Source organism: Microcaecilia unicolor, chromosome 3, assembly GCF_901765095.1.
Source record: "Microcaecilia unicolor chromosome 3, aMicUni1.1, whole genome shotgun sequence".
NCBI lineage: Eukaryota > Metazoa > Chordata > Amphibia > Gymnophiona > Siphonopidae > Microcaecilia > Microcaecilia unicolor.
The window spans coordinates 225584248-225604207 of NC_044033.1; the positions used below are offsets into that span (position 1 = coordinate 225584248).

General features: G+C 46.2%; 2 protein-coding genes across 2 annotated transcripts in view; both read right to left on the reverse strand.

Moving 5' to 3' along the window:
• The window catches only part of LOC115466343 (butyrophilin subfamily 1 member A1-like), a 494943-nt gene that overhangs the window by 469899 nt on the left and 5084 nt on the right, over positions 1-19960 (reverse strand). The window contains exon 3 of the mRNA XM_030197531.1: positions 9681-10028. Coding sequence (XP_030053391.1) covers positions 9681-10028 — 348 coding nt within the window. The remainder of the gene's footprint in view (positions 1-9680; positions 10029-19960) is intronic.
• LOC115466338 (butyrophilin subfamily 1 member A1-like) overlaps positions 1-19960 on the reverse strand; it is a 1244786-nt gene that overhangs the window by 197046 nt on the left and 1027780 nt on the right. The window lies entirely within an intron of this gene.

The following is a 19960-nucleotide window of genomic DNA, read 5'->3' on the forward strand; positions in this document are numbered from 1 at the left end:
TCATACAGAACCAGGGCGGATTAGCCGCCAGAGACCCTATAGGGTGCCAGAGGCTCGGAGGCAGGAAATTATCAGACAAGTGCAAGAAATGCGGGACCTGGGCATCATTGAGGAGTCCAACAGCCCCTGGGCTAGCCCCGTAGTGCTAGTACCAAAGCCTGATGGCTCCCAAAGATTCTGCATAGACTTCAGAAGGGTCAATGCCATTTCTAGATTTGATGCCTACCCCATGCCCCGCATTGATGAGTTGTTAGACAGATTGGGGCAAGCGAGATACCTTATCACTCTAGATCTTACAAAGGGCTACTGGCAGATTCCTTTGGCAGATGAGGCCAAGCCAAAAACCGCCTTTGGCACGCCTATAGGTCTATATCAGTTCCGTAGGATGCCATTTGGCTTGAATGGGGCGGCGGCCTCCTGTCAGCGCTTGGCCGATTTCATCCTGAGAGGGCATTATGAGTATGCGGCTGCCCATATGGATGACATCGTGATATTTAGCCAAGACTGGGAGTCCCATCTGCCTCAGGTTGCTGCAGTGCTAAGGTCTCTGCGGAGGGCCGGCTTGACGGTAAACCCAAAGAAGTGCATGTTTGCCAGCCGGGAAGTCACCTATTTGGGGTACCGAGTAGGGGGCGGCATCATCAAACCCATAACAGATAAAGTACAGGGGATACAGGAGTTTTCCTTGCCTCGCAACAAGAAGCAACTCCGTAGCTTTTTGGGGCTCGTGGGGTACTATAGGCGCTTCATTCCCAGATTTGTGGAAATCTCCTGTCCCTTGACCGAGATGTTAAAAAAGGCCCAACCTAATACCCTGAGGTGGGAAACACAAGGGAGGGAAGCCTTTGATACCCTGCGCCACATTCTGTGTCAAGAACCGGTTTTAAGGGGGGTGGATTTCGGGAGACCCTTCCTTTCACAAACGGATGCCTCCGAGACAGGACTTGGGGCCGTCCTGTCGCAAGAATTCGGGCAGGAGGAGCATCCAGTACTGTCTTTAAGTAAGAAGTTGACCCCAGCCGAACGACGCTATTCGGTCATAGAAAGGGAATGCCTAGCCGTTAAGTGGGCCATGGAGGCTTTAAAATATTACCTACAAGGGCGCCACTTTACGCTCATAACAGACCATGCCCCACTGAAGTGGCTACAACAGATGCGGGGCCAAAATGGCCGTCTGACTAGGTGGTATTTGGCCTTACAGGCTTTTTCCTTCACAGTGCAACATCGGGCAGGGAAGCTCCACGGGAATGCTGATGCCCTGTCGCGAATTGCGGACCCTCAGGAGGGCCCTCTTCAGTCCTCTGAGGGTCGCAATTTCTTGAGGGAGGGGGTGTGTGACAAGGCTACAGCCCAGAGGTACAAAATGACACAACAAAACCCTGAACTACATCTCCCAGAATGCATTGCCCGTCCCAGCAAGGGGAGCCCCAGGGATAGGCAAGCTGACTATATACCAACTCTGACCACAAGAGGGAGGGGAAATGAAGAAGCCCAGTTCCCCTGGCTCCGTAATCAATACATCATGCCTCCCACTTGTAAGAGGGAAGGGTGGGGTGAGAAGCAGGAGGAGGATTGGATGGATTGGGTGGAAGAGGGGGTTAAGGAGCCTGAGGAAGAGGCAGAAAGCAGGATGGAATGGGAGCTGGAGAGCCCTGAGGAAGGTAGCACCTGAAGGTGGAAATCTATGTGTTTAAAAGTTGCTTTGATTTAAAACCTGCTGTAAGAAAGAAGCCTGTTTTTGATTAGAACTGTTTGCTGTGGGGAGGGAAAACCTTGGCTGTGGGGGAGGGGGCTAGAAGAGTTACAAGCCTGGTCAGTGGCGTACCAAGGGGGGGGGGGCGGGGGGGGCGGTCTGCCCCGGGTGTCAGTGGGTGGGGGTGCTCCGCTCCCGCCGCCTCCTTTAAACAAAAATCGGCGAAGCAGCGTCGCAGGCAGCGCCTCGCCTGCCCTACTTGTGAAAAAATCAAATCTCCTTCTCCTCGTCTTGACGTCGACTCGGGCCTTCCAATCAATCACTATGTCCCGCCCTCCTCTAAGGTAAATTCCGCGAGGGCGGGCGGGACATAGTGATTGATTGGAAGGCCCGAGTCGACGTCAAGACGTCAAGACGAGGAGAAGGAGATTTGATTTTTACAAGCAGGGCAGACGAGGCGCTGCCTGCGATGCTGCTTCGCCGATTCAGACAGTAGTGAGAACGGGACTGAGGTGGGGAAGGAGAGGGGCGAAAGGGACTCGGGTGGGGGTGTTCAGAGCGGAAAAGGGGAGGGGAGAAGGGGACTGGGGTGGGGATCTCAGACAGGGGAGGAAGGGGGAGGGGAGAAGGGGACTGGGGTGGGGGTCTCAGACAGGGGAGGGGGAGGGGAGAAGGGGACTGGAGTGGGGATCTCAGACGGGAGAAGGGAAGGGGAGGGGAGAAGGGGACTGGGGTGGGGGTGTTCAGAGGGGAAAAGGGGAGGGGAGAAGGACTGGGGTGGAGGTCTCAGACAGGGGAGGGGAGAAGGGGACTGGGGTGGGGGTCTCAGACAGGGGAGGGGAGAAGGGGACTGGAGTGGGGATCTCAGACGGGAGAAGGAAGAGGAGGGGAGAAGGGGACTGGGGTGGGGGTGTTCAGAGGGGAAAAGGGGAGGGGAGAAGGGGACTGGGGTGGGGATCTCAGACAGGGGAGGGGGAGGGGAGAAGGGGACTGGGGTGGGGATCTCAGATGGGAGACGGGGAGGGGAGAAGGGGACTGGGGTGGGGGTCTCAGACAGGAGAAGGGGAGGGGAGAAGGGGACTGGGGTGGGGGTGTTCAGAGGGGAGAAGAGGACTGGGGTGGGAGTCACAGACAGGAGAAGGGGACTGGAACTGGAGGCTGAAAAAAGGGGCAGTTAGAGAGGGGACAGATCCTAGATGGAAGGGGGAGCGAGAGGGAAGGCAGACCCTGGATGGATGGGAGAGGGAGGGCAAATGGTGGATTGAAGGGGCAGAGAGAAAGGGCAGACAGTGGAGTGGATGGAAGGGAAAGGGCAGACAGTGAATGGAAGGGGCAGAGATAGAGGGCAGATGTGGATGGAAGGGGCAGGGTGAGAGGGCAGACATTGGATGGAGGGCACAGCAGAGAGGGCTGACACTGGATGGCAGAGAACGAAGACAGATGCTGGATGGAAGGAAGATGGTGAAAAGAAGATGAGGGAAGCAGAAACCAGAGACAACAAACTGTAAATAAAATATATATTTTTGTTTTTTGCTTTAGGATAAAGTAGTATTGTAGCTGTGTTAGTAAATGTTTATAATAGAACATGTAAACAAATTAATCTTTTTATTGGACTAATTTTAATACATTTTGACTAACTTTCGGAGAACAAAACCCCCTTCCTCAGGTCAGGATAGGATACTGTAACAGCACTATACTGTACTGACCCGAGGACGGAGGTTTTGGCCTCTGAAAGCTAAATGTATTAGTCCAATAAAATGGTATTATTTTACTTTCTATATTTGTTTTATTTCTATTTGTTAATTTGTAAAGTGGTGATTGGTACTTATTAGTTTTTTTCAAATTTACATCTGCTGTCTTTATATTTTGCACAGTACTAGGGGACAGTTTCTGTTTCTGTGGTGTTGCATTGTATGCAGAGTCTGGCATTGGGGGTTCAGTTTAATTTTTGTCTAAATAGAAAGTTTATGATTACTTATCCTATAGTGGATTAGGGTATATCTGTGTTTGTGAAAAAGACATGGCTTTCAGTTGGCATTGACTGTGCAGGATCTACGATCTGTACTATTCTGTCTGGTTTCGTTTTACAATAGGTGAATTGATGTTCTAGTGCTCACTGTAGTGTTTAAGATGCTTTCCTTTTCCTTGTGTGACTCGTAGAAATGACTGCTTAAGGTATGGTAGAATTGCTCTAAAGGTCCTGAGTGTTTTGTATTCTCGGCATGCCTAGTACTGGATTTTTTTTTTTTTTTTGGGGGGGGGGGGGGTTGTTAAAAAATGACCGGCCCCGGGTGTCAACTACCCTAGGTACGCCACTGAGCCTGGTTCCCCAAGCTGCTCCTGATTGTTGTGGAAGGACTGTGTTGGAACTGAAAACCTTGTTTGGACAGGAGGGAGAAATCCTGCTTAGAGGCAAGCACTGATTGTGCTACTGACTTTGAAAAGGAGGGATTTTCAAAGGGGACTATTGCAGCCCTTCAAGAAAGGGCAGAGACTTTGGGTTGCTGGCTTGAGGGGCAGCACAGCCCTGCCTGGGGCAGCCCTAACCCAGGGCTCTGGACTGAAGCGTTTGTCCTTAACTTGGAAACAAATAAAAAGAGAAGAATATTTGAAAGTATCTACTGGTGGCAATTTGTGGAGCTCGGGTTAATCCTGGGGAGGAGACTTCCTTCCTCCCCCTACTGGCGCAGTGGCCCTGTTTACAATTGACCCAACAGATACTCACATGATTCAATCACTAAATTATAGGCTTCTACAAATAACCGAATGGTTATCCCACAATAAGCTTATATTCAATCCTAGAAAATCAATTTGTCTTCTCTTTTCCAACTTTGCAAATGGTATACTCACACACCCCATTCTCCTTAATTCTACATCTGTTCTGCAAGTACAATCCACTAAAATACTTGGGAGTTTACCTAGACAAATCTCTTACATTCTCCAAACAGATTTCACACATCAAGAACTGCTTCTATAGTTTCAAACAGATCAGATACATTTGTCCATTCCTTCATCCGCAAACCATTAACATCCTTATACACTCCTTCATGATTAGCAGACTAGACTTTTGCAACTCGTTATACCTACGTCTCAGAGCTACAGACACTAGATGCTTACAGATAATCCAAAACACAGCTATAAAACTAATAACTGGAAAACAAGACATTTGATCACGTGACCCCACTCCTTAAAAGCTGCCCACTGGCTCCCATTGTCCCACCTTATTATATTTACAATTCTGCTGCTGTCTATAAGACCCACAAAACTGGAGAACCACCATATCTTTCCTGGCTACTGATTCCATACACCTGCCAGAGACAATTCAATCATCCACTCATAATTTACTAGTAATAACAGCTTTTCGCATGTCACGCTTTCAAAGCAGGAACTAGGTTTGTGAGCCCTTGGGCCACTGCCGAGGAGCAGCGGCGGCAGGAAAAACCACCCCACACCAGAGACAAGACAGAACTCTGACAAACAGTTAGACTTCACCTGCACATTGCCGCCCTTCCTCAGGAGTTGAGCCCCTGGCTGCAGGCGGCTGGCAGGACTTATAGGACAGGGCAGGAACTGGATCCCCACTAGGCTGAACAAGGACTGAAGGTCAGAGGGGAAAGGATCATACATGGGCAGCAAGGCAGGAAACTGGGCTAGGACTCACAGACAGACAATACAACACAAGGCAGGGAATGAACAAGCTACAGGACAGAAACTGAAAGCTGTAAGCAGCCACTGAAACAGGAAACAAACACTGGCAGACAAGAGACAGAACTAAAAGCTGCAAGCAGCCACTAAGCCAGAACACAGACAAACAGAAACTAAACACAGAAATACAAACAAGAAACAAGGCTAGGAAGCAGACAAAACCTAAGCTAAACTACACACAGACTAACTAGAAACAGGCAAGAATCTCAGACAATAAAACTGGACTAGGCAGAAGTGCACAAGCACCAACATACCAGGGCCTTAGGCGATGCAAAGGCAAAGCAGAGAGTTTCCAAATGGCTAATAAGCCCAGCATCAGTAGGCTCAGCTGCGGCAATCAACAGGCAGCTACGGTTGCTGTGCAGGCTCAAACAAAACAAGCAAGCCTGGCAGCCCGGAAGATCCGGAACGGACTGGGCTGAAATCTGGAACGGGTGACAGTAACCAGACAGTCCATTGCAGCCACCAGGTCTAGCCACGAGGTGGCGAGAAGGAGAGCACGAAACATGGGCACAACCATGACAGTACCTCCCCCTCAAGGCCCCCCCGACCTCCACGGGGCATTCAGGTCTCCATGGGTAACAATGGTGAAACCTACGGAGGAGCTTCCAAACATGACCAGGAGTAGCGTGGCTGGAAATTGAACAGGAGTCAAGACTGGAACCAGGACTGGCATCAGGACTGGCCTTCGCCTCTTGGCTGGAACTAGAACTCAGCGTGGACTGGACCTCAGCACGGACTCAGCAGCTTGGCTGGGACTGGAACTCAGCATGGACTCTGCATCTCGACTAGAACTGGAACTCAGCATGGACTCCGTATCTCGGCCGGAACTGGAACCCGGAGTGGACTCGGCATCCTGGCCGGCACTGGAACTCGGAGTGGACTCAGCATCTCGGCTGGCACTGGAACTCGGAATAGACTCAGCATCTTGGCTGGAACAGCAACTCGGCTTAGACTCAGCCTCTCGGCTGGAGCTGGAACTCAACCCGGGACTACTAAGCCACCTTCTTCCAACCTGGGCTTCAGGAGTCTCCCACAGGGCTGGATCCCAGAGGAGTTGGAAGCGGTAATAGAAGAGCTTGGTAGAGGGATCAATAACAGAAACTGGGTTTTCAAGGTACCCAAGTCAAAAGACACGCGTTCTCTCCGCTGCAGCGTCAGGGATATTCTTCAGGGCTGGCTCAGACAAAAGTTTAACACGGTAATCATGGAGCGTCATAAACGGATCCAGAGCAAAAATTAGGTTGGAACTGGGATCTGAGCTGGAATTAGGAGCTAAATCGGGGCTGGAACCTGGATTGTCAACAGAAAAATAAGTCTGGGGCTGGAAGGATGATCTTGCCGAGCTCATGGCCTTTGCATTCTGTCACGCTTTCAAAGCAGGTACTAGGTTTGTGAGACCTTGGGCCACTGCCGAGGAGCGGCAGCGGCAGGCAAAACCACCCCACACCAGAGACAAGGCAGAACTCTGACAAACAGTTAGACTTCACCTGCACATGGCCGCCCTTCCCCAGGAGTTGAGCCCCTGGCTGCAGGCGGCTGGCAGGACTTATAGGACAGGGCAGGAACTGGATCCCCACTAGGCTGAACAAGGACTGAGGGTCAAAGGGGAAAGGAACATACATGGGCAGCAAGGCAGGAAACTGGGCTAGGACTCACACAGACAATACAACACAAGGCAGGGAATGAACAAGCTAGAGGACAGAAACTGAAAGCTGCAAGCAGCCACTGAAACAGGGAACAAACACTGGCTGACAAAAGACAGAAATAAAAGCTGCAAGCAGCCACTAAGCCAGAACACAGACAAACAGAAACTAAACACAGAAATACAAACAAGAAACAAGGCTAGGAAACAGGCAAAACCTAAGCTAAACTACACACAGACTAACTAGAAACAGGCAAGAATCTCAGACAATAAAACTGGACTAGGCAGAAGTGCACAGGCACCAACATACCAGGGCCTTAGGCGATGCAAAGGCAAAGCAGAGAGTTTCCAAATGGCTAATAAGCCCAGCAGCAGTAGGCTCAGCTGCAGCAATCACCAGGCAGCTATGGATGCTGTGCAGGCTCAAACAAAACAAGCAAGTCTGGCAGCCCGGAAGATCCGGACCGGACTGAAATCTGGAACGTGTGACAGTAACCAGACAGTCCATTGCAGCCACCAGGTCTGGCCACCAGGTGGCGAGAAGAAGAACAGCACGAAACATGGGCACAACCGTGACATTGCGTTATCATACATGAACATACTAGGAAAGCCATTTTCTCTGTGCAGGACCCAGAACACTGGAAAAGGCTTCCACAGACACTTTGAGGGGCATTTTCGAAAGGGGCGTCCAAGTTTTCATGAGGACGTCCTTGCAAAACGTCCCCATCGAGGGGTGGGGAAACCCGTATTTTCGAAACAAGATGGACGTCCATCTTTAGTTTCGATAATACGGTCAGGGACATCCAAAACCTGAAATTTGGTCGTCCCTAGACATGGATGTTTCTGATTTTCGCAGATAATCGAAACCAAGGACGTCCATCTCAGAAACGATTAAATGCAAACCATTTGGTCATGGGAGGGGTCAGCATTTCTAGTGCACTGGTCCCCCTGACATGCCAGGACACCAACCAGGCATCCTAGGGGGCACTGCAGTGGACTTTATAAAATGCTCCCAGGTACATAGCTCCCTTACCTTGTGTGCTGAGCCCCCCAAACCCCACTACCCCCAACTGTACACCACTACTATAGCCCTTACGGATGAAGGGGGACACCTAGATGTGAGTACAGTGGGTTTGTGGTGGGTTTTGGAGGGCTCGCTGTTTCCTCCATAAACGTAACAGGTAAGGGGTGGGGGATGGGGCTGGGGCTGGGTCCGCCTGCCTAAAGTGCACTGCACCCACGAAAACTGCTCCAAGGACCTGCATACTGCTGTGATGGAGCTGAGTATGACATCTGAGGCTGGCAGGACATATTTTGAAAGATGTTTTTTGAGGGTGGGAGGGGATTAGTGACCACTGGGGGAGTAAGGGGAGGTCATCCCCGATTCCCTCTGGTGGCCATCTGTTCATTTCGGGCACCTTTTTGTGCCTTGGTCGTAAGAAAAACACGACCAGGTAAAGTCGTCCAAGTGTTCATCAGGGACATCCTTTTTTTCAATTATGGGTCGAGGACGTCCTAGTGTTAGGCATGCCCAAGTCCCGCCTTTGCTACGCCTCTGATTCGCCCCCTTGAACTTTGGCTGTCCCTGTGACGGAAAGCAGTTGGGACGTCCAAAATCAGCTTTTGATTATACCGATTTGGACGTTTCTGTGAGAAGGACGTCCATCTTCCGATTTGTGTCGAAAGATAGGCGTCCTTCTCTTTCGAAAATGAGCCCGTTTGTCACCACACCTCCCTTCAAAGTTTCAAAAAGGAGCTTAAGACCTTCCTGTTCCTAGATAGTTCTCTTAAATCATCTATATACACTCCCCTTTCCTCTGCTGCAGATGATGAGTCTGACTGACAGTGAGTTTTAATGTCCCCCCTCCTACTTCCCTTCCCTCTTTGTTACCGAGATATTGTAGTTCTGCCCTCTTTCCTCATTTTTTGGTTTTAGCCTGACCGCCACCTAGACACCTGATCTGATAGGCGGGATAGTGAACCTCTAATAAAACTTGAAACTAACTTGAAACTTGATATCAGCAAGTCCTGCAGTGTATCCACAATATAGCAGTATGGTTACCCTTGCAATGAAGCCTCCTTCCACCTGTTTCTCTAACAGGGTGCTGAAATTTGCACATTGATTGCACATGTAAATTTATAGAATATTGCCATCCACAAGGGTTAGTGTTCACTTATGCACATACAGGGCAGTATAGTGCCTATACCCTATTCTATAATTATGCAGTAAATAGCCATAGTGCATAATTGTGAGGGGGCATTCATATGATTCAGTAGTTTCTGTCCTATCCCATCTTCTTAAAGGATCTCTTCCAATACCTTAAGGGAAGATACATGAGATAGTATTTTATTCCCTACTTTCAGCCTGTAATATGTCTAGGTCTGACTCATGGTCAGGGTCCTGCTCAGTGTTTATTGTCTCTGTCTGCCCCTGTCTCTGAGCTCACTATCCACACTTAATCTCTCCTATCACTTCTCTGCCTCTTTCTTTAACAACGTATATGTAATATCAGTGAGTCCTGCAGTGTATCCGCATTATGGCAGTGTAGCCATAATAGCTACTTGTGTCTTTTAGTCAATGCCACACTGAACACACACAAGATAGAAAGTCAGAAGAGAATGAAATCTTCCACTTACGGGCTACTTTCAGCTCCAATGTTGCACCTTCATAGGACGTATCAGATTTAAAGAAACACGTGTAACTTCCTTCATCATCAGGCCCAATGTTGTGTATCCTCAGTGACACAGTACCACTTGAAACATATTTTCTGATCAGCTCTGTCCTGCCTCTGTATTCCGGGATCTGATGCTTATTCTGATCCATCCCATTCTCATACAGGTGTACAACTAATTGGAAACTGGATCGGAACCACCTCACCTCCATGTGTTCAGCACTGAGGACTGGGGAGAGGTGGCAGGATAACTCAGCATCTTCACCCAGAACAGCAACCACTGGCTGATCAGGACCAATGACTTTAAAGCGTTCTGCAAATTATATTAAAAACAAATGGAAAGACATTAATTAGCAATGGAGATTATGGGTCTGATTACTGAGGCATGTAAAGAGACATAACAGTCTACACTAGTTACAAGGGCCTTGAGGCAGGGGAATGAAAATGACCAATAAATTCTTCTTACAAACTGGATAACCTTCCGTTTATCTTGAATCATAGGAATCCTGTCAAGAGGAATGTGAGAAATTGCAGAAGGACCTTATGAGACTGGAAGACGGCATCTAAATGACAGATGAAATTTAATGTGGATGTATACAAAGAGAAGCACAGAGGGAACAATGACCCAAATTATAGCTATACAGGAGTCACTGCCCAGGAAGAGGATCTAGATGTCATCGTGGACAGTATATTGAAATCTTCTGCTTAGTGTGCTGCAGCAGCCAAAAAAGCAAACAGAATAATTAGGAAAGGAATAGAGAATAAAGCCAAGAAATCATAATGCCTCTGTATTACTCCATAGTGCAACTGCAACTTGAGTATTGTGCATAATTCTGGTTGCTGCATTCAAAAAAGAATTAGAAAAAAACAGAAAGGTTTTGAGAGTTTCAAAATGGCCGCTGCATGAATCAGACGCACCCACCGTTCCTCTGAAGTTCCTATTCTTTAGCGATGCCGAAAAGAAGGGGCGGCCCTCCTCCACTGCTCCTCAGCGGCAAAACTTATCCTCCAACCAACCAACTTTACAAACTTTCCTTCGGAGGGATCAGATTCCAGAGGCGTCGGACAGCAGCCCGCTGGTCTGCTCTGGGGTGAATAGAGACCCTGGAGCGCTCACTGGGCTGGAGCTTTCGCTCAGCCCTGATGGAAGAACTCCTCCCCCTCAACCAGTAGTCTGCAGTACCCCTCAGATGGCGTCCTCTGCCTCGAAGCCTATTGGAACGCAGGAAGAGAGACTGGAGGTACAACCAACCGGACGAATTCAGACTGAGGGAGACTTGGGTAGTCAGATAGAGAAGAATGATGCCTACTCTTGGAACAACGGGAGAGACTCATGTTGTGAATGAGGAAAGTGGACTTTCTATTACAGAGGTAACAATGCCTTTCACATCATTTGAGAAACCAAGTGAAGTAACCCTGGACAGTTTATGGGTATTAATAGCAGACTTGGGAAAAGTAATATTGCCACAGGTTAAAAAACTGGCTCAAGATGTATTAACATTGGAACAAAAGACAAAAGTTATTGACCTTAAGATAGATACAATAGAAAATAAAAATAAGGAATATGAAAGTGAAGTAAAAATGATACAATCACATCAAGAATATATGATTAGAGATTTAATATTCCTTAGAAGGAAAACTGAGTCCTTGGAAAACGCTATAAGAAATAACAATCTTCGTTTTTTGAACTTCCCCAAACAATTTGCGGGTTCTCCAAGAGACATGCTAAGGAAATATATAACCAAGGAGGCTATTCCCCCGTTTTCTCAAGTATACTATTTACCGACAAAAACGAGAGAGAGTCAGATTCAAGAATTGGATGTCTCAGAGATTCTAGAAGCTTCTGATAGTGAAACGGTGATACCGTCGACTTTACTTGCAACTGTGGCATTAACTCCAGACAAAAACTGGTTAATAGAGAGAAATGTTTTCTTGGACTGAAAATTCAAGTTTTTCCTGATGTGACAAAAGATACTCAGAAGCGCAGACAACAATTTCTTATGATGAAGCCCAGAGTCCTTCACTTGGGGGCATCATTTTTTCTGAGATACCCTTGTAAATGCATTGTTAAATACCAGATGAATAAATATGTCTTCTTTGATCCACCCCAACTCACAGCATTTTTAACAGCTAAGGGGTCTAATGGGAAGGGTGAGAATAGTTCAGTATAATATAAACTGGAATCTTTTTGGGAATCAGATTCAGCAAATTCCTGTTATGTTTCTTAGTTTATAAAAACTTAAGTAGCCATATATGTAACATTTTGAAACTCCAAATAGTGGACTTGAGGAAATCTGGTTGAACTTTCTCTATATGTCTTTATTATAGTTAACAAAATTTTGATTTTCTTATATTATATAATGGAACCAGGTAACCTTTCTGTATAAGTACTATGCTTGATTATTATGTTAAAACTTATAAATAAAGGAAGAAAAAAACAGAAAGAAGTGAAACCAAAATGATTAAGTGGTGGAATGACTCTCATGTGAGAAATGGCTGTGGAGGTTGGGGCTCCTCAGTTTGGAAAAGAGATGGGTGAGGGGAGATATGATAAAGGTGTACAAAATCCTGAGCGGACTGGGACTTACAAATATAAATTGATTGTTTATTTTTTCAGGAAGAACAAATGAGGTTACATACATTTAAAACAAATAGAAAATACTTTTCACTCAGCACATAATTAAGCTCTGGAATTCGTTGCCAGATGGTGTGGTAAGAGCAGTTAAGATAGCTGTATTTTAAAAAGGTTTAGATAAGTTCCAGGAGGAAAAGTCCATAAACAGTTAAGGTAAACCTGGAGAAAGCCACTGCTTATCCCTGATGTAAGTATCATGAATCTTGCTACTTTTAGGAGATTCTGCCAGCTATTTGTGAGCTGGATTGACTACTGCTCTGGACCAGTATGGCAACTGTTGTGTTTTTACATTCTTATGGTTCCCAGAGGTGGAAAAATCTATCCAAGAGATAGCAAAAGACACTCCCTGATCCTGATGCTCATAACTCATTCAGTTTCTGAAACCTTATTTAGATTTAGATTTCATCACTCACCTTTCCAAATCCATGTACAAAGCCAGTTCAGATAGATCCCTGCCTCAGAAGGCTTACAATCAAGGGCTAGATTTACTAAAAGGTGACGTTACACGATGAACCCGGAAATGGATTATGCTCTCCCAGAACTCAGAGGAAAGCTTTTGGAAGGCTCCCTCTGAGCATGCCTTACTTGCCCACTATACAAATCCCTGTGCAGCCCTCTCCCCTCCAGGTGTCTCCAGGTTGGTTCCATGAACTCATCCATAGGGGAGAAGACTTCATGCTGTCCATAAAGTACCCCGTTACAGGTAAGTGGCTTCACTTTCTCCACGGACAACCAGGATGATTCAGCCACACATTGGTGATTCTCTAGCTGAGGGGTGAGAAGGGCCCAGATAGTTTTGCCCATTGGATGGGCCCCTTCGAGAGCCCGCTATGGTAGGATGAGGCTGTGGGGACAGGGAAGGAATAAAGTGAGACATCAAGCTCTGGTTTTGCTGAACTTTATTAAAGCCCACAGGGTGGGCCAAACAATGAGAAAGGAAACAAGAATGGCTGTGTAACTAACATGGAAAGGAGAATGTGCTCTCCTGTTTTTTGTGGGATTTGTGGATTGGAATGTGAGTGTACGAATCTTGGAGATCCAGGGAGACTAGCCAACTGTTCTTCCAGATCAACGAGAGTGCATTTGGAACTCTTCCCTCAGGATGCATTTGCTGAGCTCTCAGAGGTCCAGGATGGGTCTGAATCCTCCTGTCTTCTTGGGGATGAGGAAATAACGAGAGTAGAACACCTGGTTGAGCTCTGCCAGGTGAACAAGCTCAATGGCAGACGCTTGGAAGAGGGCCTGGATCTAAATTTGAATGAGTTGGGTCATCATAACTTGTTCAAACCTTTATTAAAACCCTGCTAAGCTAACTACTTTCACCACATTCTCTTGCAACAAATTCAACAGTTTAATTATATGTTATGTGAAGAAATATGTTCCCTAATTTGTTTTAAATTTGCTACATAGTAGCTTTCATGTGTTTGATATACCGCTTGCCAGAAACTGATCTGTGGTGGTTTACAATTTCATTAAAAATAAACAGGTCAGGAAAAGAACACCAATTTATAGATAGAGGTAACAGGGATCTTGCCAGGTATTTGGGACCTGGATTGGCCACTGCTGGAAACAGGATGCTGGGCTTGATGGACCTTTGGTCTGTTCCATTATGGCAATACTTAAGAAAATAAATAAAAAGTCAGGGATGGGGTAAAAGACTGACAAGCAGAGTGCCTTCCAGTCTTACAAACTACCAGTTCAAAAGTCAGGAATTTATGGAGCTATAGGCCAATTCATAAAAACGTGTTTTTAAACAGGACTTAAAATTTAAAAATGAGGTTTCTGATCTAATATATTTCGGTAGATTGTTCCACATTCTTGGGGCGAAATAGAAAAATGCTGAAGATCATGTGCTTTCATAGTGGGCTTTCTTTAATGTTATATCTTGTAAGAGACTTCTCATGTTTTTGACTGGGTGGTGGGCTGTGGGTCCCCTGGCATCCTTAGTGGTTTCCATTTTCTACTGCTTAGACATGCGATGGAAGATATTGTGGGATGAAGCAGGGTGGAAGGGAGGAGTGGGCAGGGGAAGTTAGGAGTTGGGAGGGAATGTCAGGGAAAGTTGAGAGGCATTGGTAGGGTGGTCATGATAGCAATTTGGTGTATGTGTTGGGGTAGTGGTGTGCTTGGTACATCAGTGCTAGCACTTGTTTTTTTGCACTTTGGTATAGAAGGGTGAATCATCCAGAAAGTGGGATTTAAAGTGGTGGCTGGGCATTCTGAGTCTCTAGTATATTCAGAGGTTACTGAGTACTTTGACTGGTGACCTTCATAAGTGAATCTAGCTGTCAGATTGTGACCTGGAATGTGGGCGGTGTGACCTCACCAGTCAAACGAGCTAAAATCTTGACTGCGTGTGGCCAATCTCATCAGGAAAAGATTGTCCTACTCTGCCCAGGTGGTCTTTAAAAGATGAACATGGGCGGTATCTTCTCCTGAAGGAAAGGGTACATGGCAGAGACTTCTGTATCTTGGTGGCGTATGGCCCCATGCCATTTGATAGATCTTGTTACCCCAAATTGATCAAACACTTACTCCCTTACAACAAAGCTGACCTAGTGACAGTAGGAGATATGAATCTGGTCATGCATCTTGGAGAGGACAGCACTGCAACAGGCTTGCAAGGCTGGGGACCCCCGGGAACGGGTGTTCTTTCCTCATTTGGGACAGCCTTAGGGGAGTGGACACCTGGCATCTCTTTCACCCCAGGGAACAAGATTACACTCATCACTCCCGGGCACATGGTAATCTGTCTCGGCTTGATTACATATTTGTGAAGCAAGGCTTGTTTGTGTCGGTTCAGACGGCAGAAGTTGCTCCTGAAATGATATCTGATCACACAGTTGTGAGTATAGACTTGGAAGTGCCTAGCTGTCACCGGGCTACCCAGGAGTGGTGCTTTCCTGTGTATCTGGCCAAGATCTCAGATTTTTTGAAGTATGTGCAGGACCAGTGGGATGGTTATCTCACCACTAATGCGCAACATTTGGACCAACCCAAACTATTTTGGGATACCGCGAAAGCAGTATTGCAGGGGGACATCATCTTATACACTAATGCATGGAATAAAAAGTTGGCTGCCAGTATAGTACACTTGGAGGGTTAGTTGCGACAAACGAAATGGGCCTAAATATGAACAAAATATTGGGAGGCCAAAGACACCTTTGAATCTACCTAGATAGCATTGAACTCACTAATCCATGAGCAAACCACCTGTAGTTTGATCTACCAGAAATATAAATTTTACAAATATGGGAATCGGCGGGTAGGCACTTGGCGAGAGTAATTAAGTGCTGGGGTGGATCTCGAGCTGAACTTGGCCTTGAAGGATGCATCAGGAATGCTAATCACACATAGCGATAAGATCAAAGATATATTTCATGCACACTTTGAAACCCTCTATGCTGATGTTGGGCGGACTTCAAGAGGGACATCTCAGGGGTTCTTAGATCACGTCGGGTTGCCTCGACCCCTGCAAGTAAAGGAACTCCAGGGAGCAAGCAAATCTCTTAAGACTTGGGCTGCCCCTGGGATGGATGCCATACAGGGACAAATCTTGGGTCCTCTTTAGGACTATTTTCAGGTGGTAGTGACAGAGGGGACTTTTCATCTTCATGATAATGTGGCCCTTATTTCTCTTATGCCCTGAAGAAAGCAGATTCCTACAGACCAATTTTGTTACTTAACTTGGACGTGAAACGTCTGGCTAAAATTTTGTCTGATCGGCTTGCCATTTATTTGCCTATGCTAGTGAGTGAAGCGCAGATGGGATTTGTGAGGGACTCATCAGTCGGTGCAGAATGTACAGAAAATCCTTTTAGCTATGTCCCATTGTAAGGCCCTGGGGATTCCATCATTGGTGGTAAGCTTAGATGCAGAAAAACCCTTTGATAAAGTGCACTTGGACCATTTGTTTGAGGTAGCGAACAGGATAGGCATATCAGTGTGATTTTTTGTTGCGATTCAGGCATTCTATAAGAATCCTCAAGCCCAGATCTTGGTCAATGGAGTCCAGACGCTGACCTTTTCCATTTAGCGAGGCACCCAGCAGGGATGCCCCCTATCACCCTTATTTTGTCTTTCCTTGGAGACATTGTTGAGGTGGATTAACAGTGACCTTATGATTCCAGGGGTGCAGATTTCCACTGAAGAAATCAAAGCATTGGCTTTTGCAGATGACATGACTGATGTTAACCACTCCTCAGCTAGCCTTAGAACATCTTTTAGCACTTATCTTTGAATCTGGACACTTCTCGGGCTTTACTATCAACTTGTCAAAATAGGTGGCCCTTCCTATTTTGCCAGGTGTGTGGACCTCTTGGGTGGGGACCTGTACATTGATATGAGAGTAGCAGGTCCTAAAAAATCTGGGGGTGAATCTGCTATCTGATCTCTCTGCCTTGTACTCCATGAATGTTCAGAGTCTTTTGGAAGATTTTATGAAAGCTTTTGACAAAGTTCTATTTGAAAGACTCCTGAGAAAATTAAAGAGTCATGGGATAGCAGGCAATGTTCTGGTACGGATTAGGAATTGGTTATTGTACAGAAAACAGAGGGTAGGGTTAAATGGTCATTTCTCTCAATGGAGGAGGGTGAACAGTGGAGTGCCGCAGGTACTAGGACCAGTGCTATTTAACATATTTATAAATGATATGGAAATCAGAATGAGTGCGGTGATTAAATTTACAGATGATACAAAACTATTCAAGGTTGTTAAAACACATGCGGATTGTGAAAAGTTGCAGGAACACCTTAGCAAATTGGAAGACTGGGCATCCAAATGGCAGATTAAATTTAATGTAGACAAGTGCAAAGTGATGTACATTGGAAAGAATAATTTGAATCATAGTTACTTGAAAAATATCTAGGTGTTGTTGTAGATAATACACTGAAATCTTCTGCTCAGTGTGCGGTGGTAGCCAAAAAAGCAAACAGGATGCTAGGAATTATTAGGAAAGGAATAGTAAATAAGACTGAAAGTACTATAATGCCTTTGTATTGCTCCATGGTGTGACCTCACCTTGAGTATTGTGATCTGTTCTGGTTGCCATATCTCAAAAAAGATATAGTAGAATTAGAAAAGGTTCAAAGAAGAGCGACCAAAATGATAAAGGGGATAGAAGAAAGCTGCTCGGGAATGGGTTCGCGGGAATCCCGCGGAACCCGCGGGATTCCCACAGGGATGGAAGCAGGTCCTGCGGGGTTCCCGCGGGGACGGAAGCAGGTCCTGCGGGGTTCCCGCGGGGACGGAAGCAGGTCCTGTGGGGTTCCTGTGGAAGTGTAAGCTGCACTGCATCAGCCTCTCATCTACCGCGTACCTTGAGTGCTGTCTCCTCCTCCTCTTCCTCCTTGCTTTAACAGCACAAATGTGGAAAGTCTTCCGTTAAGGAGGTGGTAGAGACACAAATGATGATGGAATTCAAAAAGGCTTGGGATGAACACAGAGTATCTCTAATTAGAAAATGGAAGTTATAAAAATCCTAACCTTAAATGGCTGCATGTGTGTGGATGTGTCAAGTGACGCTTAGATGGCGACTCTGGCTGTGATTAACTAGGGCCGATAACGGGCAGGCTTGTATGATCTGTGTCTAATATATGGCAGTCTGGTTTAGGATGGGATAGAAAGGGCTTAGACAGCAACTTCAGTGGCTGGAACATAAGGACAGTGCTGGACAGATTTTTACGGTCTGTATCCCACAAATGAGAAGACGAATAGACTGGAGTGGGCTTCAACGAGAACTCCAGCAGTTGGAACATAAGTATAGGGCCAGATAGACTTCTATGGTCTACGTTCCAGACACACGAAAGAAAGTATATAATATCACACTCGTTGATTTAATCATGAATTGATAATGAGTGTGACTATTGGGCAGACTGGATGGACTGTTCAGGTCTTTATTTGCTGTCACTTACTATGTTACAATTAATCCTCTTTGCTCCCGGGCTGATGCGCAGACCTCAGCTCTGACACAGGCAAGAGCATCGGATGTCACCTGACCTACTGGCGCATGCATGTGGTGACCTCTCAGCACACGGTGCCAGAAATCAGAGACAAATCTTACATGTGCACACCAGAGTGTTCTAAGTTTCAGCTTCCATTCCTTCCTTGTCTACAGTGATGTGGCTCAAATCCAGAGAGAGACTGAGGGAGCTGACCAGAATTTTCTTTTATGTACCATTAAATTCTTGCGGGGATGGGTGGGGATGTGTTAAATTCTTGCGGGGACAGGTGGGGACGGGTTGGGATGGGTTAAATTTTTGCGGGGATGGGTGGGGATGGGTAATATTCCAGTGGGGACGGGTGGGGATGGGTGAGATTCTAGCAGGGACGGGTGGGGATGGGTAAGATTTCTGTCCCCATGCAACTCCCTAGATGGAACTTCCCACAAATGAGGAAAGGCTAAAGAGGTTAGGGCTCTTCAGCTTGGACAAGAGACAGATGAGGGAAGATATGATTGAGGTCTACAAAATTTTGAGTGGTGTAGAATGAGTAGAAGTGAATCTATTTTTTACTTGTTCCAAAAGTACAAAGACTAGGGGACACTTTATGAAGTTACATGGAAATATTTTTAACATAAATAGGAGGAAATATATTTTCCCTCAATAAATAGTTAAGCTCTGGAACTCTTTGCCAGAGGATGCAGTAACAGTGGTTAGTGTATCTGGGTTTAAAAAAAGCTTTGGACAAGTTCCTGGAGGAAAGTCCAAACTCTGCTATTGAGACAGACATGAGGAAGCTACTAGTTGCCCTGGTATTGGAAGCATGGAATGTTGCCACTATTTGGGTTTCTGCCAGGTATTTGTGACGTCATGGCCACTGTTGGAAAAAGGATACTGGGCTAGATGGACCATTGGTCTGACCCAGTATGGCTATTCTTATGTTCTATATACAGACGTAATCTGCTTACCCTCTATCGGGCATATCTTTCTATTCAGTATGATGCTAGGGTCAAAATGGCTCTGAACGGACAAAGAGGTGGAGGAGTGGCGCTGAATGTGAAAAACAATATCAGTGCCACTGAAATGAGGGGACCCTGGGGAAAAGAAGAGCTATATGGATTGTCCTGAAAAGAGAAGATGGAACCTGTATCCACTTGGGTGTTATCTACAGACCTCCGGTACAAATGAAGAAGCTGGATAAGGATCTAATAGGAGGTATTCAAAAGCTTGGGGAAAGGGGAGGTGCTATTGTTAGGAGATTTTAACTTGCCTAATGTGGATTGGAACATCCCGTTAGCAGAAATGGAAAGAAGTAGACAGATTGTGGATGCCTGTCAAAATGCCTTGCTCAGACAAATGGTGATGGAACCCATAAGGGAAGGGTTGATGCTGGATCTAGTGCTCACAACAATGAAGGAAGTGTTTCCAATATCTGTGTGGGTGCCCACCTATGTAATAGTGATCATCACATGATATGGTTTGATATAAGAGCAAAAGCGGAGTATGGACATACAAAACTCAAAGTATTGGATTTCAGATGTACTGATTTGGGTAAAATGGGGGACTACCTGAAGAAGAAAATGATGGCATGGGTAGGCATGGGTGAAGAGGAAGCACAGTGGTCCAAACTGAAAACTGCTATAAATATGGCAACTGATCTTTACACAAGG